Source organism: Cucumis sativus, chromosome 2, assembly GCF_000004075.3.
Source record: "Cucumis sativus cultivar 9930 chromosome 2, Cucumber_9930_V3, whole genome shotgun sequence".
Classification (NCBI taxonomy): Eukaryota; Viridiplantae; Streptophyta; class Magnoliopsida; order Cucurbitales; family Cucurbitaceae; genus Cucumis; species Cucumis sativus.
Window position 1 is genome coordinate 10,095,784 of NC_026656.2, and position 20,308 is coordinate 10,116,091.

At 33.8% G+C, this 20,308-nt stretch overlaps 2 protein-coding genes across 4 annotated transcripts; one reads left to right on the plus strand and one right to left on the minus strand.

The window, feature by feature from the left end:
- Positions 1-1,036: 1,036 nt before the first annotated feature.
- On the plus strand, positions 1,037-10,753 carry LOC101213374 (methionine aminopeptidase 1B, chloroplastic). 3 transcript variants are annotated; one of them, XM_031881470.1, is made up of 10 exons: positions 1,037-1,540; positions 1,639-1,720; positions 2,561-2,798; positions 2,988-3,149; positions 3,222-3,263; positions 4,409-4,480; positions 4,895-4,974; positions 8,579-8,676; positions 8,829-8,876; positions 9,979-10,281. In XM_031881470.1, the coding sequence occupies exons 1-10, from the start codon at positions 1,399-1,401 to the stop codon at positions 10,059-10,061; spliced, it is 1,047 nt and encodes a 348-aa protein (XP_031737330.1). In that variant the 5' UTR covers positions 1,037-1,398; the 3' UTR covers positions 10,062-10,281. The 3 variants fall into 3 exon arrangements, with proteins under 3 accessions (XP_031737330.1, XP_031737329.1, XP_004147182.1); XM_031881469.1 differs by lacking the exon at positions 9,979-10,281 and adding an exon at positions 10,310-10,753 and having other exon boundaries at positions 1,045-1,540; XM_004147134.3 differs by lacking the exon at positions 9,979-10,281 and adding an exon at positions 10,330-10,753 and having other exon boundaries at positions 1,060-1,540.
- Positions 10,754-13,896: 3,143 nt separating this feature from the next.
- LOC101207524 (protein NRT1/ PTR FAMILY 5.2) lies at positions 13,897-19,584 on the minus strand. The gene is made up of 5 exons (XM_004147112.3): positions 19,360-19,584; positions 17,988-18,205; positions 15,624-16,189; positions 14,710-15,256; positions 13,897-14,466 (listed from the first exon to the last, which is right to left on the minus strand). The coding sequence occupies exons 1-5, from the start codon at positions 19,475-19,477 to the stop codon at positions 14,137-14,139; spliced, it is 1,779 nt and encodes a 592-aa protein (XP_004147160.1). The 5' UTR covers positions 19,478-19,584; the 3' UTR covers positions 13,897-14,136.
- Between the last annotated feature and the right edge of the window lie 724 nt (positions 19,585-20,308).

The window sequence follows — 20,308 nt, forward strand, 5'->3', positions numbered from 1 at the left end:
TTGGAGGCTTATTGGGACAACGTTATTAAGTTGCCCTCACCTATGCAGATCTAAGGATGATTTCGTGTGAACAGAAGTTCATAGTTAACACAAGATTAAGACTAAGTTACCTGGATCATCATAATTGAAATAGTTAGTTTTATATAGTCAATGATGTTATAACTTAAAAGTGACTATTTTTGTAGTTTCAGTTTTATGTAAACTCTTTACATAGGATGTCCCAACTTCCATGTCTCTACATAAACGAATCAGAATCACATCATTTGTACTAACTACAAAACGGACAACATCCAAAATGTCCTCAGAATAAGGCACCCAATCTTTATTCATATACTATAGAACGGTTGGGCTATATACTCAAACTTGATCCACAACGGTTGGACTATATATTCGAACTTGATCCACATTTATGTCTTTACATAAAATTCAAGTCTACACTAAAATAGTCTCGAAACTTTAGTTTATAAGCTTTAATATTATAATATTCTATTTTCATAAATAAATCCTCAATAAACATGACATGACTTGAAAGAAAAACTTCTCTATTTTCTTTCCTCTTCTCATCCTTCCCTTCCACTCCCTTCTTATCGTCTGACCTTCCCTCTTTCCTCTTCTCGCCTAGTCCTTTTTTGACAGATTTTTGCTAGCTTAGAGTTTCTTTGTAACTTTTTCTTAAACTTAACAAAGTCTATTTATACTAAACTTAAACTAGATTAGTCATCCTTAAACTCACCTTAGCTTGATAGCTCTTTATGATCTACATGTGTAAGTTTAATATTTTCTCTAATCATGTTTAACTTTAACCTTACATGTAACCTGTTGACAAATCTAGATTAGTAAGTCCTCTTAAATTTTCTTAGCTTTCTTTCCTCGTCAGGCCCTTTCTTGCCTAGCTCAAAACTCAGCTTATTCTCGTGTAGTCTAGCTAAAACCCCTAACTACACCTTCATGGCACCACTCAAGTAGAATACTTGTTTTATTCAAAACACCTAAACTTTATTAAACTTTATTTGGGGTATAAAACCTATAGACTAAACCAAACCAATGAATCAAAGCAAATCAAATTGGTTTGATTGAAGTTGGTTGAGTTTTTATTAAAACTTAAACCACAATTCAGTTGGGTTGAATTCCAAGTTCACTCCACCATAGGGTTTCTATTCAAGTTTTCTTTTTCACCAGCCTGCCAGTAACATCATTCCCCATCTTTCTCTCTAGCACCATAGAAGAAAAGAAGAACATCGGCCCGCTTTATCCCTACATAATCAAATTAAACCGGTCGGTTATAATGAAAAAAATCCGACCGGATCCCGCTCATTTTCAATTACACCCCTATTTCTCAAAAACGTTATCTTCCATCTCATGCTACCGTCGTTCGTTAGTTGAAAGTTCTTGCAAAAAATGGCAACTGGCGCTTCACTCGTTCGAGTTTCATCATTGAAGCTGCTCTCTTCAGTCTCTCATGGCGATGATTTCTCATCTTCATCAAAGTCCTCATCCTTCATGGGCGCGCCACTTAATTTTCTTCCTTCTTATCGTTCCAGTATGCCCGAACTTCCCTCAAACCTTGTAGCTTGCTTCTAATTCTATTTCTTATCATTCGTTTCGGTAATGGGTCCATTTTTTTCTCTTTCTTTGCAGGGAAACAAAAGCCGTTTCATGAGAATCTTGTCATTGTATCCAAGAAAATATCGGGTCTGGAGGAAGCCATGAGAATTAGGAGGTACTGCAGACTCACGGGCTTTAAGGCTCTTTAAGCACGTACGAGACTGTTTATTATGCTTTCATCTTATACGTTTATTTTCTATTTGATTCCGGTCGAATCCCCTGCTTATAATACTTAACTTGCTGGTTTAGGCTGCTTGATGTCTTGTGGTATTTCTTAATAGTAGTGCTCTTTGCTAAGTTAGACATTTTATTATATCGTGAAATCTACGATTTTTGAATGTTTATTAAAGAAAATAGATTACCATCCCTCGATTAGAACTCTTGGGTAGTTAATTATGAGAAATCCAAAAAGTTTTGAAATTGGTCCTCTACAAGTCTCTCCAGAAGATTTGTAGAATGATACGTGGCGTTACTCTCATTTTTATATCCAATGTATGAGGTGTTTCTCTATACACTTTTATTTCAAATTGTAATCTTGTTATATCAATGTAGTGACTACATTTTGTGAGATAGATGAGGATCCTATGGATGTGTCAATCTAGTTGGGATATTTGAGTGTACTTACTAAACTCTTTTCTCGTGCTTCTGTTGATTAGCATTAACTTTGATTATATTTTGAGCAATAACCTCTTTTCATTATATAAACGAGTCTTGTTTCCATTTTAGAAAAAGTATTGAGTCGACCGATCAATATGATGGAAAAACAGTTGTCTACTCATATTCAGCCGTGAGAAAGGGTTTATGCGGCTAGCTATCTATGGTCCTTCCTTTATGAATAAAGACTGTAATCAGATGTCATTTCCTGAAAGTCGTTACTTTTCTTGTAGTTTCCACCTTCCATATTATTTCATTGTAGCTCTATCTACCTTTATAGTTTATTTATTTTTTCATGTAGAGAGCGTGAGCTTGGCATTGTACAAAAAGTTAGAAAGAGACAACCATTGAGGCGTGGGAAGGTATCTCCACGTCTTCCTGTGCCCGATCACATACAAAAGCCTCCTTATGTTGGTTCTTCTATACTGCCAGAAATTTCAAGTGAGTATCAAATGCATGATTCTGAGGGAATTGCTCAAATGAGGGCTGCTTGTCAGCTTGCCGCTCGTGTGTTAGACTATGCTGGAACTCTAGTTAGAGTATGTTTTTGGCTTCTACATTCAACATCAGTTACTTTATCATCTAGCACATTGATATTGGAACCCTGTTGATAAATTGTGTGTAATTATTTATGATTTAATGTTGTTTAGGCATCTTGTTCGGAGGATGTGGATATGTTAAATGTCAAATGATATTTGAGTTTCTCTTGACACATGATTTTGTTTCAGCCCTCAGTAACAACAAATGAAATTGACAAAGCAGTGCATCAGATGATTATTGATGCTGGTGCTTATCCTTCACCTCTTGGCTACGGCGGATTTCCAAAGAGTGTTTGCACATCAGTTAATGAATGCATGTGTCATGGAATACCAGACTCTCGTCAATTACAGGTTCCATATTTGTATGTCAAATACTGACACAAAATTCATGGTTGTTACACTAACAATAATTCTTTTGTGCAGAGTGGTGATATAATAAACATTGATGTGACGGTCTATCTAAATGTATGTTCTTAATTGTTTCTCATTCTAGATTTTAGTTCATCTCCATATGTGTTTTCTGCTTTTTGTTTCGTACATATAGCATTGTTTGTGTAATAGCGGCAGTGCTATTTCTTCCATTAGTCTTGGAACATCTTCGTTCTAGAATCTACTTAAATGCTGGATTTATTAAACTCTACATACATGCTGCAAACCTATATTTTGAAAGCTATGTAGTGATGAAAATATCTATTCTCTACTGTTTAGTCACCATAATACCAAAATGAAATAAAAACATGAATGTTATTGGGATTTCCTTTAAACCCAACCAAGCACAGAGATTCAAATCTTGGATTAAGAGACTATTCACATAATGATAATAAGATTGACAGAATTATGTTTCGTTATAACCATTGAAGGGACGATCATAACTTGAATAATGGGCCTCAAAGAGTTAACTCTAGTCGGGTGTTTGGCTCAAGAAGTTGGATTTGGGGGTTAACTCCACTCCTATTTGGCCCAAGAAGTTCGTGTGCCACATGACCCAAAAAACATCAACTTTATGTCTTATTAACTCCTTACACTATGAGCATGCTTCACGACTAAACAACTCTTCACAGTCTTCACAACTCCACTCCTTGTCCCGAGCATTACCTTAATGATTTGAAGGAATAGGGTTTGTCCTAATTTAAGGATTCCAAAACAAAAGAAAGAGAACGTTGAAGGGAGTATGTGGAATCATGGATTTAGATATCTTTTCATAATGGAAAAAGTTTGGATTCAACTAAAAAATAGCTTCTTTTACATTGGTGTAATTGTTTCAGTCTAAAAGAATATAAAAAGGGTATATTTATCATATATATTCACTCAATATAGAGAATACAGTTATATCAACAGATAGATATATAGGAAAACTTGTTTTCACCTCTTGGGAATAGCACCAATGGTATGTTCGACTTCAAGTGAAGTACGGTACAAGTTAGGGTTAAATTTCCCAATTGTCTGGTAATGAGTTTTCAAGTTTCCAGTGAGTTTCTTAAGGTTAAAAAATTTGCATGCACAACTGCACGTGAGATCTGCCCTATTCGTTGTATTTTGGTTAGTTTCCATGCAGTATGTACGTGTTAGTTTTCTTCACAGATAGCTAAGTTTTCCCCCTCAAATGTTAGGGATATCATGGAGACACATCAAAGACATATTTCTGTGGAGATGTAAGTGACGGAATGAGGAATCTCGTGAAGGTACTTTTTGTTACTTTCGGAGTAAGTTATTTTATAATGAATGGCTTAAAATTGAAGGTTATTCTAAGTTTGTAGTGCAAGTAATGCATCACCTTTGCCACTTCTTTGGTAGGCTTATTGTTTGCCTCTTTGTTTTTGTCCTTTTTTTTTTATAGTTTCAGGGCATCCTCCTTAACCCCCCTAGGATGTTCCTTATTGATTTGATTATATCTCTATTTCACATACAAGAGAGAAGATAGAAAAAATAATTTTTTTGAATAAATTGTTCATATCTGGTGTACTAATTTCTCTTTTTTCTTTGCTGTTAAAATAATTTTGTGTACTAGCTTTATTTCTATACTAATCCTAGTATTCTATTCTATGGTATTGCTTTTCTTTTTCCCTTTTATTGTTTAAATTCCTTTGGTATTTCAGGTTACTGAGGAATGTCTCGATAGAGGTATCGCTGTATGCAAGGATGGTGCTAGTTTTAAGAAAATTGGGAAGAGAATCAGGTATTTCATATACTCTCAATTTGCTTATTTGTGGAACTACTTTTATCTGATGATCGAATACCAATTCTTCAAAAAGCTTAATTCGTTCTACACAAAAACAAAACTTTTCATTGATATAATATAATAAAAAGAGACTAATGCTCAAAATACAAAGAGATATAATGATCGTGGAGAACATACTAAAAGTAGGATCAGTGGGTGTATTCTACTATCTCAACTAGGTTGACACAACCTTAGCACTCTCGTCATTTTCCATTACTAAATACATCCAAAGAACAAATGTAATAGTTCATTGAGTTTTATTGCTATACATTATTAAAACGTAAATGTAATTTAAGCTGGAGAAACGAAAGCCATTCCAATTGAGACATATTTCTTGGATTGAATAATGAGCAAAGAGTTTAAATTATGGACACTAAGAGGAACCAAGGAGCCGAGCATAACCAAATCAATCCGACCACCCAATCGGTGTGTGGTGAAAGACTCATTGCTTGCATTCAAGCCTAATTTCAGGCAAAAAGGCTTTGACTGCATTTGACCATCATATTTGGGCTTTAGATGAAAGCAAAGGACCTCTTGACATTTGGGAAATATTATCGCGGAATGAAGGTACAAAAATCCCAAAGTATATTAAAGTATCCGAAGAGCTTCCACCAACATTTACTAGAGATGGGGCATTGAGAAAACAGATGTTGTAACTCTTCACCATTGGCTAAGCAAAGAGAACAAATACATGGAGATAAATAATGAGCTTGAAGCTTGTGTTGCATTGCGGATGAGAGCTTGAACTAGTTCAGGGACCCAAACATCACAATCCAAATAAGAATATTAATTCTTTTTGGACTCTTGTATTTTCACAGGGATTGGAAGATGTCTTTATCAAGTGGGGATGATGCATTCAGACATCTTGATAAAGACCTAATCTTAGAACTCAAGGACACAGTTGTACAACCTATATAATGGATCCTGTTCAAATAAGGTTGTCTTGATAAAGACTTAAGCCATGAACTTACTAGAGGATTCCAAGGATGAATTCCTTGAATAGAGGGATGAAGAGTTCTAAATTACATAGCAGCTGCTGGAATTCTGACAATTTCTCATCTTTTAGTTGTCTTCTATGCAATAAGTTTCGTGAGAAAGTCACCAAATTCCAATGGTCACTGATGCTGCCATTGGGGGCAGAAGCACTGGAAAAGATGAGGGACGGTCAGCTCAAAAGGCTGGTCTGAACATTGTGGGTCAAACCAAAAGTAGATAGTTTTTCCATTCTCTATCTTTGAAGACTGCAAGAAATTCAAAACGACTGTAAATCTTTTAAATATTAATCCATTGGCTCCGTAAACTCCGACCAAACTTCCCAGAAGTGAGCCACTGATGCAGATCGACTCCATGTATGGTCTTCACAACTTTACACCAAAATGCATCAGGTTCTTTCAAAAACCTCCAGCTCCACTTGAATAACAAGGCTAGGTTTCTATTTTTCAGATTGCCGATTCCCTTCCCTTCTTCTTGCAAAGCTTTTGTGTCTAGCTCCCATCTCACAAGGTGATTCATCTTAGAACCCCTTCCGCTCTTACTGCTTACTGTATTTGGCATTTGAAAAATGCACATGTACTATGTTGGAGATTCGCCAAAACTGCATTGCAAAGGGTTTAGGTGGCCTCCTCTAGACAGATTGTATCTCTTCCATCTGTCATGTCTCAAGTGCACCTTGTGTTGTATTTGGTTGCCAAAAAAGCTATTTTTTGGGTAATCACGTAGTGTGGCAGCCCCAAGTATGTGAAAGACTGATCCAGCCTTGCAATTAATTTGAGAAGCTGTTGATAGCAGAGTGTTTTCATCAATGTTTATCCCATACAATGTCGATTTCTCCCAGTTCACTTTCTGCCCTGAACACCATTCAAAAAATCCAATTGTTTTATAAGATTATCCAGTATAGCTTGCAAAATAAATTAGGTCCCTTCTACACAATACGAGGTCAAAAAAGCCGATTGCTCTTTTGAATTATGTCCTTTTCTTCTATAGAGTACAAGGTCAAGAAATAACGTTTGATTGCTAGCTGAATGTCTTCCTCGAGGACAGGAGGACTTCTTTTACTGCCTTTACATCAAAGAATTCCAATTCTGAAGTTAGGTCATTCTCTTTCTTTCCTTTCTAATTTGTAGTCAGCCAACCAGGTTTTTCATCTGTCTTTCACTTTATGCAGCTTTTGATTTATTACAAAATCAGCCTAACCAGCAGAATGATCATCTTCCAAGGTTTCTTTAATTAGACTTTGAGAAAGCAACATTCAACAGCCAACTATTGTAGAATCTGAATGGTGTGGGATCCCCAAAGACCTGTTCCTGCCTCTAAGAGCAAAGGAAAATGGTCTGGGAACATTCGGCCATTCCTGTTAACAATGGAATTATCAAATAGTTCATTCCATTCTTTGAGCCCTTTGTAATGAAAATACAAAGTAAAACGAAATTATTTTAGAAAAAATAAATATGTTGGGCCATTCATTCAAAACTTGTATCATTAATAGTTAAGAAACAGAGAATCATGGAAGCTTTCTTCTCCCATCATTCATCTCTTTTCAAGTTTTTCTTAGCACTGTTAATGATGTGCTCGTATGAACATCAACACCCAGACGATGATAAAAGGAAATTAAGAAAGTTGAGCTATTGATAAATACATAGAGGAAGTTGCTCTATCTCTCCCTCGTCAACTCCTTCCCAAGAAAATTTATCACAGTTTTCTTATTCTCAAGGCTTTTACTAGAGAGGAATTCTAAACACACAAAGGCTCCTATATAGGGCAATTTTAGAAAAATGATGAAATATACAACAGGAAAACTTCAAGACAAAGGAATAACCAACCACTTTCTAATTTTCACATATCAGGTAGAGTAATAATACAAAAAGAACTGAGTAGGCACTCAAAATAATTGCCACAAAAATTCTAATGTCCCAAAAGTAATTTTGTAAGAAGTAATGTCCCAAAATCCTAAAAAATTCTACAAGATCTTGAAGTTCTAGTTCCTCTGGAACCATAGCTCTTCAAAGGTAGGCTCACCACATTAAGCGATAAATTCTGCCTTGTTTCTGAGGGCTTATCTCAAGCATGATAATGGGAGTCCCTAAGGCTTCTACGAAAAACCATGCATGTATGACATATACTAAAACAGTTGTTCTCTCTCACACCTTGAGTGTAGAGATAAGCTACCGCTCACCATAAAAGAAAGAGAACCCATTAACTCCATTCCTGGTGCAATTTTGTTTTTAAGTGGACCTAGCATTTGCTCTATCCAGGATGGCTTACTATTGGTTGTCCAATGTTCCGCATGTTTACATGTTTATGCAAGTGTACATATTTGATCAGGAGGCGACAATTTTTTACACAATGCACTTGATAATTAAAAGCTGTAGAATTAAACAGTCTTACAAATTCTAGTTAAGCGTGGTTATCATAATTTTATATATAGTTTTGCAATGTGCTCCTGCTGAAACTTCATTACTATAATGCATATGTGCTATTTGTTATTTTATTCTGTGCCACGTTAAAATATTGATATATTTCTACAAGCTACCTGTTTCTTTAAACTAGTATGTAAAATTGCCAGTGAACATGCTGAAAAGTATGGATATGGGGTGGTGGACCGTTTTGTTGGGCATGGTGTGGGATCTGTATTTCATTCTGAACCACTTATATATCACCACCGTAAGTGGTTACCTCTCTCTCTGTCTCCATCTCTCTCCCTCTCTCCATCTCTCTCCCTCTCTCTCTCTTTTGGGTATCCTTTTGCTGCATCTTAGTTCTTACCTAAATGATTGTCTGTTTTTTTGTAACTCATTGTTATTTGGTATGGCCAGGCAATGAGGAACCTGGACATATGGTTGAAGGTCAAACCTTTACAATTGGTGAGTGCCTCTAAAATCATTGTTGCCTTTCTGGGTAAATTTAGCTTTATAAGCTGTTGGTAACTTTGATCTTTAGCATCTCATTGAAATTCAATGTGTTTATAGGCACTACATTGAATTGTCGAGGATAGAAAGGAGAAAATAAATTTTCATTGAACTGCAAATGAACAAAATGAATACACTATACATGTGATGTTTGTGTGCAGATAATTTTATTAAAAGTTTATCAAAGTGATGTGGAGTACATTAATGGTCGAAGAAAATTGATTCATATTTCATAATGTGATTTGCTAGTGGGAAATTTCTTTTTCCACCTTTTTTTTGCCTGAAAAGAAAAAAACATCATCATTAAAAGGTCAAATATAGAAGAAAGGGAAAACTATTTCTTCACCTGAAAATTCAAAGGAAGAAGGCCCTCCCATTGGTTTAAGTATATATATATTTCACAAGAGTCAAACCTTTCATTGAAAGGATGGAAAGATATACTATTGCTCAAAAGAAACACTCCAAAAGGACTGAAGAAAAAGTAAAAAGAAATATAAAGGAACTGCAACCCCTAACAAATGATAATGTCAAAACCTTAACAGAGAATTAATACATTAAATTGAATCAAGAGAATAAACAACGAACTGCCCATAGAAGTTGAAACAGACTTCCGAAAGCTTCATAGAGTATTGCAAAGAATCTCAATCTACCTTTTAAGGAACTTTATTTGACAAAGAAACTTGTTGTGAGTTGCAAATTCTATCTAATTTCTTGTCATGACTCGAATCCAAGCTGATAACTTGGCATTAGATATCGTGTTTGACTTCACAAGGAATGCTGAAAATCAATCTCAAATAGTCTTTTAAGATACAATTCACACATCTTCAAAAGGAATATACAGAAAGGATATAGGCCAAAAAACATTTTAAACTTCCAAAAAGGAATAGTTTTTCTCGAATAATGAAGGTTAATGAAGAATTTGAGAGAATTTTCCAGGCAAAGAAACCATCTTATAACTAATTAGTTACTCACTATGTTTATTTTTGGCTGTGGAGGTCAGTTATTTGCTGTGATGTAGCAAAAACTACTCTAACTATCCACTTTCTTGTCTGTGTAGAAACTGATAAGAAAAAACCACTGTCCACAGCAGGGGGAGAGGGAGAGTGTGTAAGGATAAAACTACGTGTGTGCACGATCTAATTCAAGATGCAGTAGTTAGCAGTTGTGGTTATTAAGGACACTACCTTTTAAGTAAAAGCTAAAACATGCAAATAAAGGAAAGGTGACTGTTGAAATATTAAAACTGTTCCTCTCTTATGGAACTTTTTCAAGCCAGGGAGATAGGGAGTGTTCCAATTACAATCTTGTTAAATTTTGTTTCATCTCTAATGAAACTTTACTGAACATACCTTCAAATGTATCATTTTATTTACCTCTCATATTCGTAGATTTAATTTCTTTATTGCAGAACCAATTCTTACGATGGGAGGCATTGACTGCAGAACATGGCCAGATAATTGGACTACTTTAACAGCTGATGGTAGTCCAGCTGCTCAATTTGAGCACACTATTTTGATAACTAGAACGGGAGCTGAAATTTTGACCACCCCTTGAGAAATTACATGTATTAGCTGTGTGATATATCTATATCTACTATGCATCCATTAGTCCATCTTACATCTAACTTTAGCAGCTGAATTTTAGTATATAATTCAAATCTGTGAGTTAATTCTTTATACACAGGGGAAGATGGATTTGATCCCGTTACTTATGTCCTAGGTGATGCCTGTATACCATTATGTACGGAAAAGATCTATAGTTCTCGGATATTACGTAGTCCTTCCATTTGCTATTTGACACGTTATTAGAGGAAAACGACTTTGGTTCTTGTACTTCTTGTTTTTGTTTATTTTGTTTTCCGTACTTTTATAGGTTAAATTTAGTTCCTATACTTTGAATTTTGGTTTTTTTTTACTTTGAATTTTGGTTTTTTTTTCTCTACTTTCCAAAATATTTATTTTGGTTCTTGAATTATCAAAAAATGACTATTTAGATCCCAAGAAATGGAAGTAACCATGAAAATGAAGAAATCAAAATGGACATCTTTTTAAGTTTTGGGACTAAAATGTTCGTTTTCAAAGTATAATGATTAAAATTAATCAAAGTTGAAGTATAGGGATTAAATGAACCTTTTAAAAGTCTAGAGATCAAGATCATATTGAGTATTTTAAAAGTATGGTGATCAAAATAAACAAAAACTAAAAAAAATAAAGAACGAATTAATATTTAAACCTAAAATTAAATCAGTGATATTTGGGTGATGTTATTGATGAGTCATACCTTTAGATTTCATATTTGGAAATATATAAAATTTAAATGTGTTATATATTATCCATTTACCTTTTAGTTTTTGAATTTTTAAAATGAACTTATAAACCACTTTTATCTATAAATTTCTATGTTTGGTTGTTGAATTTCTAATAAAAAATCATGTTATGTTTTGAAATCTAAAAAGAATTATTTTCAAAAACATTTTTTTGTTTTTAGAATTTTACTTTCAAGGTTTTCTTAAGATACGAGTGGTTGTTGAACGAGAAATTTTGAACCAATTGCAAATTGTCTTTACTAAATTAATGACAATCGTTTACTAAATTAATGACAAAAACACATAATTAAATTTGGGACTAATTAAAAGTTAACTTGTGTCTTAAATTGAAATTAAAGATATAAATTGTCCAATTCTGATGATGTCTCGTGTTTTTATTATGACTGTTGGATCAAATTAATTATTTTTGTTCAATTAAATATTATTTATTTTGGATAAAGTTCAATCGAATAAAAAAAATAAACTTAATTTAGTTCAAATGCTAAGTATGACCAAATCTATGTAGTTGAGTCCATTGGTCTAATCCATAAACCAACAAAGCCTAAGCTCATCAACTTTAACTGAGAATTCTATAAATGGAGGAGTTATCTTTATTTGATGAGGAGAGATCAAGTTTTACTCTAGAAGATTTAGAGAGAATTTTCTCCCAAGAATCAACAAATTTTCCACACTCAAAGATGAACTTTATGTGCTCTGTTTCCTTAAATCAAACATATGCATTCAACCAAGAAAAAAAAAAAAAGAGGACCAAGTACTAGAGAACAAACCACATCGCATCATAATCAACATCAACATAAGTCAAGGTCTCTAACGAATTAACTTATCCATGCTCATGTGCATCCAAAGTTAGCTCTCGCACGTTAGAATCAGGCGGCCGAAATTAGCTCTCACACTTCCAAAGTCATATGGTCGAAATCGCTCTCGCATGAAATTTATACGGCCAAAGTTAGCTTTTGCATGCCAATGCGAAGGAATTCACGTGACAATGCATGCAGCCAAAATTAGTTCATGCATCATTGAGGAGTCATGTGATAAGATTCAGCTTTCGCGTACACTGCATTTGTCACAACGGCAACTTGGTAAAACGGTTCGCATCACGCAGCCAGACTACTTGGGTTAACTACTAAGGACTCTTCCTCAGTTTGGCGAACCAGACAAACCGACTTTTGCCTGTCACCAAACCTCTTAACCTTACTCCATCAAGCCACTCAGCCTTCATTCCAGCTCTTACTCTTCTCATCCCAAAAACTTATGCTCTGATACCACCTGTCACGCTCCACCCATAATGTCACACTTCGCGATCAAATGAAGGGTGTGCTACCTAGACATTCAATGCATACCTCCCGTAAGATGATGCGTTAAACGCCTAGTAAGCAAAATAACTCTTTTTCATCTCTTTGTGAAGCTCCTCCATTTGAGCCTTAGAGACCTTCACATCTATTGCAGTTGCAACAACTCAAGAAATAATGACTATAACTTAAAACTCCTCTTTATTAACTTAAACCTTACTCGAGTACATATATACAAGTTACAATTTTACTTTGCATGAAAATAAACCAACTTTGATATTCTCACATCCTTCTTCTTCTCACTAAGTTGCAACCTTTTGTGTCGTAGTGGATAAGACTCGGATCTCTTTCTCCTTTCTTCGACGTCCACAATCCATCACAAGGACATCCTCTGGGATCTTCCTTTCCCTCCTCCGCTTCAGTTGCTTCTTTGAGGCGGGAGGAGCGTAATCATCAAGGCATAGGGAAGGGGGTGAGAAAAAAGTTGTGGCGTTTTCTCTAGTGTGCTACGATTTACTTCATTTGGCAGAAGCGTAATCATCGTCTTCATGGAGGTCAGGTTTGTGAGCCTATGATTATTTCAACTCATTCGGTCATGCATTCGGGCTCGTGCTACTTCTTGGTCGGAAGAAGTTCATGGTTTTATCTAGTGTGCTTTTATTTTATGCTTGTCCCCGAGCTGTGGGGTTGTCATTGTTTTTTTTTCTTTGGTTTGGCTATTTTATTTCGTATTCTATTTGATCTCGTTGGTGTCGGTTTCTAGACAGTTAATTTTTATTTGGTTTTTGTTTTGCGCTTGTCACGGAGCTGTGGGATTTTTTCGTTTTTTTAGGTGGTGTTGGTTTTTGAATCTGTTTGGTTGTTTCGGCCTGTTGCCGGTCTTTTGGGTTTTATTTTTCTTCTCAATGTGATCGTTTTCCGCTTTTATGCCTTAACCTCAGGTTGTGAGGTCCTCCTTGTTGTTGTATAATTTTATCATTACCTTTTCAAAAAAAAAAATTCTTGTCAATAGCAAAACAATGACATTTAATTTTCTAAAAAACTGTCACGGTTGACATATATTTGACACAGAAAATTGTCATAAAATACGAATTTGTGATATTTTTAAATTATCGTCACAAACGAAAAAAGAAAATTTGAAAGAGAAGAGGAAGAAACCCGGAAGAGAAGATGAATAAAATCACAAAAGAAGAAGAAGAAGTGACAAATGGTCTGTCATATCAAAGAGCAAATGTGAAACAATTTATGGAAATATTTTATGGACTTCTTGAACTTTTATTTTTGTTACTCAAACCGTAAATATTTTGATATTTTGTTATATTTATGATAATTAACTATACAAAAATGGTAAAAAAAAACAAGCACAAAATTTGCCAAACTATTCTCATTTATCAAACATATATATATGTTTTAATTTCAAAAACTAAAACTAAATTTTACTCTTGCATGAGTGAACTGTATTTAACTATTATATTACATCACAAACCCATGCAAATTAAAAGAAAAAACTTAGCAAGACTATAAATGGATTATTAAAAAGAAAATTAGAACTCATAAGATTACAGATAATAATTATAAAGTCATTTAGAAGGCTCTTTAATCAATGTGGGTTGTTTGACGATTCTTTAGATGGTGCCTTCTCTTTGAGTTCTTCAGTGAGCAATCTTATGGAGTCTGAAACTTCAGCTTTGTATACGTAATACCTTGAAACCACTAGGAAGAAGATGAAGTTTAAAAAGTTTAGAATCGCGAAAAACCCATAGTAGTAGTCGAGATGCGATGCATTTAAGTTGTTCAAGATCCACCCCTTCCGTCCATTTCGCCTGGTAAGGTTGGCAACAGTCGAGAGAAGGAAGCTACTGAGAAAATTTCCTGTCCCGATCGCTGTTGTCGAGTACGAAGTCCCAAGACTTTTCATGCTTTCTGGTGCCTGTGTTAAGAATATGAATAAATGATCAGACACAAATGCTTACGTTCTACCTTGGCTAGCCATGATACGGTTTATCGTGATCTATCATAGTAGACTGTTATATTTCTTTATAAATATTGTACTTAATTTTTTCATATTTAGTTCTCACCCACATTTTTTGCAGTAGTTTTTCAGTGTATATAGCATTTCAAGTTAATTTTGCTAAACTATAACGATCGTTATTAAACGAGACGATATATATACCTGATCGTAGAAGAACTCAATCTTAGACACCTCCATGAAGGCATCAGCAGTCCCCATGAGAATAAACTGCGGTAGCAAAATGAAGATACTCAATGGAACTTGGGCGCCACTTTGAACAACACCATGCTCTTTGGCGACCGCCAAGCGCCGCCGCTCGACAAGAGAACAAACGACCATGATCAACATATGGAGGACAATCCCAATGCCCATCCGCTGAAGCAGAGTGATTCCTCTTGGATTTTTGGTGAATTTCCTCATTATTTTGACGAAGACTCGATCGTAAAGTCCAATGCTTATAAGCAACGAAACGGTGACGAAACCGCTCAAGCTGGCCGGCGGGATTTCAAAGTTGCCGATTTTTCGGTTTAGAGTGGTTCCCTGTTTTATGAACAGAGTGTTGACTTGAGCCAACATGATGCTTGGGACAAAAGTTGCAAATAGAATTGGAATCATTCTGATCATTTGTTTTGTTTCTTCCACTTCTGTTACTGTGCATAGCCGCCATGGATGTGTTGAACCAGTTTTTATTGAAGCTTTGTTCAAGAAGCTGATGGAGAAGAAGACAATATATATGGGGTTAATATCATAATTTTTTTTCAATTTTTTCAATGTATTTTTAGTTTTTTCTTTCCTTCTAAACATATTCAGTTAGAACTCATTGTCTAACATAAATAATAAATTTTAACAAAGATTCAATATGAGAACTCATAAATATCACCTTGTATTATTAGAGAAATTTGTAGTATGATAACCTATTCGTTTTTTTTTTTTTTTTAACTATAACTCGAGTGAGAAAAATCTATTAACTTTTTCTTTAAACTAAAAGAAAACATTAAATAGACAACAAAATAAACTTAAATGTTTTCCCTTAAAATTAAAATAAGAAAATGTTAATAAATTTGTCAAACATATACCTCAAAGAGGGAGTGGCCTCCATCCTAAACTTCCTCTTCTTCGTATACTCCTCCAAATCCAACTCATACAATTCCTTAACGTCCCTAGGCAGCGGCAGTTTTCGCTTCCTTATGGCCGCCACGAGAACCTTACCCATTCGAGAAAACGGACTTCCTGCAGGAACCTTGTGGCGGTAGAATGGAATTCCGGCGACGAAAATACCAATAGAAATGGCGAGGCCAAGAGTGGGAAGGCCATAACCAAGGGTCCAACCAATGTTGTCTTGAATGTAAACCAGAATTATGTTAGCAAAAAGTGTGCCAAAGAAAATACTGAACATCCACCAGTTGAAAAACGAGAGCTTTTGCTTCTTTTCCTTCGGGTGGAAGTCGTCGAATTGGTCGGCACCAATCGTCGATATATTCGGCTTTGTTCCACCCGTGCCTATCGCGAGGATGTAGAGGGCACCAAAGTAGACAGCAAGCTGCAGCGAGGAGGCCTTCTCACAATGACCGGAGGTTGGATCGGCACACGGCGGTGGCCGTAGGGTTGGGAGTGAGACAGCCATTGTTAGAAGTGACATACCCTGTGTGTATAACATAATGTTGGTACAATGTTGGCATACGTATTGATAAAATTCAAGAAAAATACATAGAAAATTTATATGTAATAGTGATCTTATATCAAATAATACTCTCACAGAAAAGAAAATGAGAATGAAGGTTGGAGGATTTAACCTCAATTAATTTGTTCCAACATATTTTATGCTTAAAAAAAGAAAAAAATATATTCAAAATGTGAAGAAAAAAAGAACAATTTCATCATTAACTATGTTCACTTGGGCAACAGACCCAATATGAATTGATACCACGTACCAAATGTAAAGTCATCCAAGTTTATAGTGATTACATGAAATAGGAAATGAAGAAGGTTATAGTGATGGCATGAAATAAGAAAAATTACAAGTTTAATTTGTAAACTTTTTATATGGCTGTGTTGTTTAGTTCCAAAAATTCTGAAGTCTGTTTTTTCTAAATACAACCATTGATGATAGGAAGTCTAACCAAACTATTTTTTTAACTTTCAATTCTATATATCTAGTAAATTTTTAAAAAAAATTTAAAATAAAATAAATAAATACAAATTAAAATTTAATGTTTAATAAGATTCTGAGTCTTCAGTTAATGGAATTTTATAAATTATAAAAGTTTATAAACTTAATTTATAATATTAAAACTTTAGAGATAAAACCAATACAAACTTTAAATTCTTTCTAACTTTGGTTATTTAGTCAACTTGGTTACTATGTTAACTATACCTAAAAGTTAGTTTGCGTAAAGATTTGGAAAATGCAAATTTTCAAACAAACAGTTTATGTTCAAACATTTTTCAGGTTCCAAAAGATTCCCTCAACTTTAGTTTAAGTCTTTCTGATCTAAAAAAAAGTTAAAAGGTCTGATATTTTTTAGGAAGAAAACCAATAATATTCATAAGAGTTTTCCAATTAGTCAAAAGAAATATTATGTTTATATTTTAATAACATATAATCTTTGAACTCGTAGTCTTATTCTTTAGCTATTTCAACTACCAAAAGGAGTAATAGGACAAACTTCTTTTAAAGATGTGTGATGAATAATGAACTTGACATCTTATTTTAATGATAATAAAGCTGATGAAAAAATTAAGTTTACTCAAAGTATAGACTTTTGGTCAAAAAGTGTGACAGCAAATGTCAGACTGACAGTGATTGAATAAAACATTTTATTGCAAAAAATGAGAAATTTGAGAGAAAACAAGAAAAGACAGCCAAGGTTGTCAACATTTGAGTCTAAATTATTGGTTCCTTCTTAAGAGTTTTTGTCCAAATTTCAACCAATAAATAATATATAAAATTAGGAACCACCCTACGTATTTCACATATACTTCCAAACTATATGCAATAATTCAAACCTCAACTAGTTAAAAATACTAATTAGAAGAAGAAATTTGAACGAGACTCCTTGATTTGTGAGTATCTTAAAGAATAATATATGTTTGATTTGGATTCTACTCCATTTTAAAATTCATATTTCTTACTAGTTTATCTCTTCCTATTCATTATTGAAATTACTTTGTACTTATCTTCCTCTCTTATGGTGATGTTGTTTCAGTAGAAAATAAAAAAAAAACTTGAATTCCTTAATCAAATTCTAAAAACAAAAATTATACACTATTTCTAAGTTTTTTTTAATGCTTTATATAAAAAGCAAGTAAATATTAAAACAAAAAGAATTGTAGTTTAAATTATATTTATAAACTTAATTATTTGAAATAAAAAATAAAATGATTATGAAACAAAACAAAACTGTGAAACTCTAATAATTTGAGAGAGAGAATATATATACCGATAAGTAAATAATAGAGGCAACAATGAAGGTCCAAAATCGACCAAGATAGGCATCGGCAATATAAGCACCCAAGATGGGAGTCATCCATACAGCTCCAACCCAATTGGTCACATTATTGGCTGCAACCACTGTCCCTTGGTGCAGTCTATTTGTCAAATATATTAGTAAATTTGAAGATATCCCATAAAATGCCATCCTTTCAAACACTTCATACACTGCACCCACAAACCCAAATCAACAACAAAATTTAAATATAATTCTAACTACTTTATATTAGAAAATAAAATTCTTAAAGCCTTATCTAAAACGATCATGACGTGGCAACCAAAGAATATTCATACTCTCTGTTAATAGTATCAACATAACAAATTATAAGAACATCAAAGGACCAAGGAATCGGTTAGGGGTTCAATCAATCCATGGTGGCCACCTATACGCAAAATTTAATATCTAATTAAATATTGTAGAGTCGGGTAGGTTGTTCTATGAGATTAAGTCGAGCTAGAATATATATGTATAAATGATTTTTTTTTCAACTTGAAGAAGCTAAGGGTTACGTTTCAACTTTACACTTGAATGTATGATATGTTTTGTGATGTGATGAGCTAAACTAAAGCGGCTAGTGTTTGTCTATATCCATATATAATTCTAGAGAGAGAGAAAAAAAATTGAAGATAGGTTGGATGTGAATTATTATGAACCAACCATAATGGGTAGATAAGATACTCCATTCCACCAAAATACTACCTAATGGAAAGAACCAAAACAAAAAAGTTATGTTTTCTCTTCCACCTTTGATATGTTGCTATCATTGTTATACATAGTCTAGGGGTGATTGAGTATTAACACTCTTTTTCATGAATCCAAAATGAAATATCTTTGTATCATAATTTTACTAAAACCATATACAACTAATAGTATATTGGAGAGGGTGATTATTAAAATAGCTAAAATTATTTTTATCATTTTCAATTATCACTCGTATAAACATAAATACTAAGTTAATTTTAAGTAACTAAAACAATATTTCAGATTTCAAATTGACAAAAAGTGACATTAACAATTTCAAAATCCCTCCATAACACCAACCAACAAGAATTACTCCATGGAAAATAAAGACGACACAGACACCCACACAACAAAGCATCAAGAAGCCTTCCATGATTCTGTTCCATCCCTTAGAAGCACTGATATGAATATACATGACAGAGACCAAATGAGCAGGGATGCAAATTAAACATAAAATAATTTAGATTTGTCATCTAAAAGGACACATAAACAAATATGAAACAAACACTCAACAAAATATAAAAAAGACGAAGAGAGAGAATAGAGAGGAGATTCGAAATCAGGAAGAAAAGAGAGTTACCAACAACAAAGGAGCAAGCTCTCCATCCGCCCCTTTTGGAGCGACGAACTGGGTTGCCCTTGAGATCCACAGTTCCATCTTGTGTGTAGTCATCAGCCAAACCTTCTTCTACGCCCATCTCTCTCTCTTCTTTTTCTCTCTATATATAAGTATATTTCAACAGTTCAAATTCTGAATTTGTGCTGTGCTGTGCCACACACAGAGACAGATGCAAATTTAATGGCTAATTCTATATTTATAGACAAAGAGACAAGTGAGGAGGGAAAAAGGAAAAAGGAAAAAAGAAAAAAGAAAGTCATTGCTTTGTATTGTATTGTACATTTCTATTGTATATCAATATAATAAAATACACGTGTGTATGTATATGCACACACATATCTGAGAAGCAAACAGATGAAGAACAAAAACAATATAACTTTCTTATCAGAGAATACTTTTTAGAAAATCATCTTTCTGGATGGAATAACAATATAATTAAGTTTGTTCTCCTCTCTCCATATGTGAAAAAAAATGTACAACTAACACAATTTTCAAGAGAAATAATATCAAACCCTTTCAAAGACAAAAAAAAAAATGGATTCTATTTCTCTCACCCAAATTAACTCTCTTTAAGTGACACTTTTGACCTCCCTCTTTCATTCCAATTTACATCATTTCATAGTATTAATTATTAAATTGTTGTTTGGTAATCATTTCCAATTTGAGTTGTGAAATCAATGACATGATGTTGGCCTTGTTTGAGAAAATGTAATCGTTTGGTTGGTTGTTTTGAAATTTTTAAAAATCAATTAAGCTTATAAACACTTATTCTACTCATAGTTGATGGATGTTTTAAAAAATCAAACAAATTTTTTAAGATGAATGTAAATTTAAAAGAAAACAAAAATTATTTTTCTTTTTAATTGGGCTAAAAATTCAACTCCTTTACTTCAAAAAAATTCAAGTTATT

What these genes read in the sequence shown, in the direction of transcription:
- LOC101207524 (XM_004147112.3), bottom strand. Translation starts at nt 19,477, where the DNA reads ATGGGCGTAGAAGAAGGTTTGGCTGATGACTACACACAAGATGGAACT. An exon ending in CCTCTATTATTTACTTATCG is followed by an intron (nt 16,190 to 17,987) that starts GTATATATATTC and finishes TTATACACACAG; the next exon opens with GGTATGTCACTTCTAACAAT. An exon ending in GAGGCCACTCCCTCTTTGAG is followed by an intron (nt 15,257 to 15,623) that starts GTATATGTTTGA and finishes CTTCTCCATCAG; the next exon opens with CTTCTTGAACAAAGCTTCAA.
- LOC101213374 (XM_004147134.3), top strand. Translation starts at nt 1,399, where the DNA reads ATGGCAACTGGCGCTTCACTCGTTCGAGTTTCATCATTGAAGCTGCTC. An exon ending in ATGCTGGAACTCTAGTTAGA is followed by an intron (nt 2,799 to 2,987) that starts GTATGTTTTTGG and finishes ATTTTGTTTCAG; the next exon opens with CCCTCAGTAACAACAAATGA. An exon ending in AGGTCAAACCTTTACAATTG is followed by an intron (nt 8,877 to 10,329) that starts GTGAGTGCCTCT and finishes TCTTTATTGCAG; the next exon opens with AACCAATTCTTACGATGGGA.